The following is a 1430-nucleotide window of genomic DNA, read 5'->3' as shown; positions in this document are numbered from 1 at the left end:
AATAGTGAAGCTTTCCCACAACAAATCCCAACACTGTAAAAGAAAAGAAAAAGAAAAAGAAAAAGAAAAAAGAAAATTAAGATAAAAATGAAAGAAAAAGGGAGTCAGGCTGTAGCGCAGCGGGTTGAGCGCAGGTGGCGCAAAGCACAAGGACCGGCATAAGGATCCCAGTTCGAACCCCGGCTCCCCACCTGAAGGGGAGTTGCTTCACAGGCGGTGAAGCAGGTCTGCAGGTGTCTATCTTTCTCTCCTCCTCTCTGTCTTCCCCTCCTCTCTCCATTTCTCTCTGTCCTATCCAACAACAACAACAACAATAATAATAACTACAACAATAAAACAACAAGGGCAACAAAAAGGAATAAATAAATAAAATTAAAAAAATAAAAATTAAAAAAAATGAAAGAAAAAATTTAAAGTAGTTATGCTATTTTTTTTTCCAATTGTATTTTCTTATTATCTGTCCTTTTTTATTTCCAGGTCAATCATTTCCAGAAATGGCTAATTCCACCATGGTGACAGAATTCCTTCTCATGGATTTTTCTGATGTATTGGAGTTAAGAATTCTTCTTGCCTTCTGTTTTTTACTTACTTACTTGGCTACTTTGTTAGGAAATCTGCTCATTGTCACCACCACTACCCTTGACCAGAAACTCTACACACCCATGTACTTCTTTCTGAGAAATCTGTCCATCCTCGACATGTGCTATGTTTCTGTCACTGTCCCCAATGCCTGTGTTAACTGTATCACTGAAAATAGGGCCATTTCAGTGACTGGCTGTGCGACTCAGGTCTTCCTTGTGTTTTGGTTTGCTAGTACAGAGCTACTTTTCCTCACCATCATGGCCCATGACCGCTATGTGGCCATCTGCCAGCCCCTCCACTACTCAGTCGTCATAAACTCCCTATTCTGTGTCAGGATGACATTGATTTCCACACTCTGTGGTCTCATCTATGCAAGCGTGCATACTGGCAACACATTCCGGCTCTCTTTCTGTCAGTCCAATGTGATCCACCAGTTCTTCTGTGACATCCCCTCTCTACTGAGACTCTCCTGTTCTGATACCTTTAACAACGAAATACTGATTCTAATATCTGCCATTGGGATGGGTGGTTGCTGCTTTATTTTCATTGCTGTATCATATGTCCGCATATTTTCTACCGTGCTCAAATTCCCAGCAAGAGAGCAAGGAAAGGCCTTCTCCACTTGTGTTCCCCACATCCTTGTGGTTTCCATCTTCCTCAGTTCTGGTGCCTATGTGTATATGAAACGCTCAGTAACTTCTGACACAATTCTGGACACGATTCTTTCTATATTTTATACTGTAGTTCCTCCTTTCTTGAATCCTATCATTTACAGTCTGAGAAACAAACAAGTAAAGGAAGCTGTAAGTAAAGTTATATTAAGAAATTTTTGTTTAGGGAAATTATAA

General features: G+C 40.3%; 1 protein-coding gene across 1 annotated transcript; it reads left to right on the top strand.

Annotated features, from left to right (window-relative positions):
- The first annotated feature begins 494 nt into the window (after nucleotides 1-494).
- Nucleotides 495-1430, top strand: LOC103107662 (olfactory receptor 14C36-like). The gene has a single exon (XM_007516470.1). It carries the CDS (start codon nucleotides 495-497, stop codon nucleotides 1428-1430), a length of 936 nt encoding a protein of 311 aa, XP_007516532.1.

This window comes from Erinaceus europaeus, chromosome 2 (assembly GCF_950295315.1).
Source record: "Erinaceus europaeus chromosome 2, mEriEur2.1, whole genome shotgun sequence".
Taxonomy (NCBI): domain Eukaryota; kingdom Metazoa; phylum Chordata; class Mammalia; order Eulipotyphla; family Erinaceidae; genus Erinaceus; species Erinaceus europaeus.
Note: the sequence above shows the minus strand (reverse complement) of the source record. Positions and strands in the feature narration are given on the sequence as shown.

Excerpts from the sequence above, each read along its gene's own strand:
- LOC103107662 (XM_007516470.1), top strand. The coding sequence starts at position 495 with ATGGCTAATTCCACCATGGTGACAGAATTCCTTCTCATGGATTTTTCT.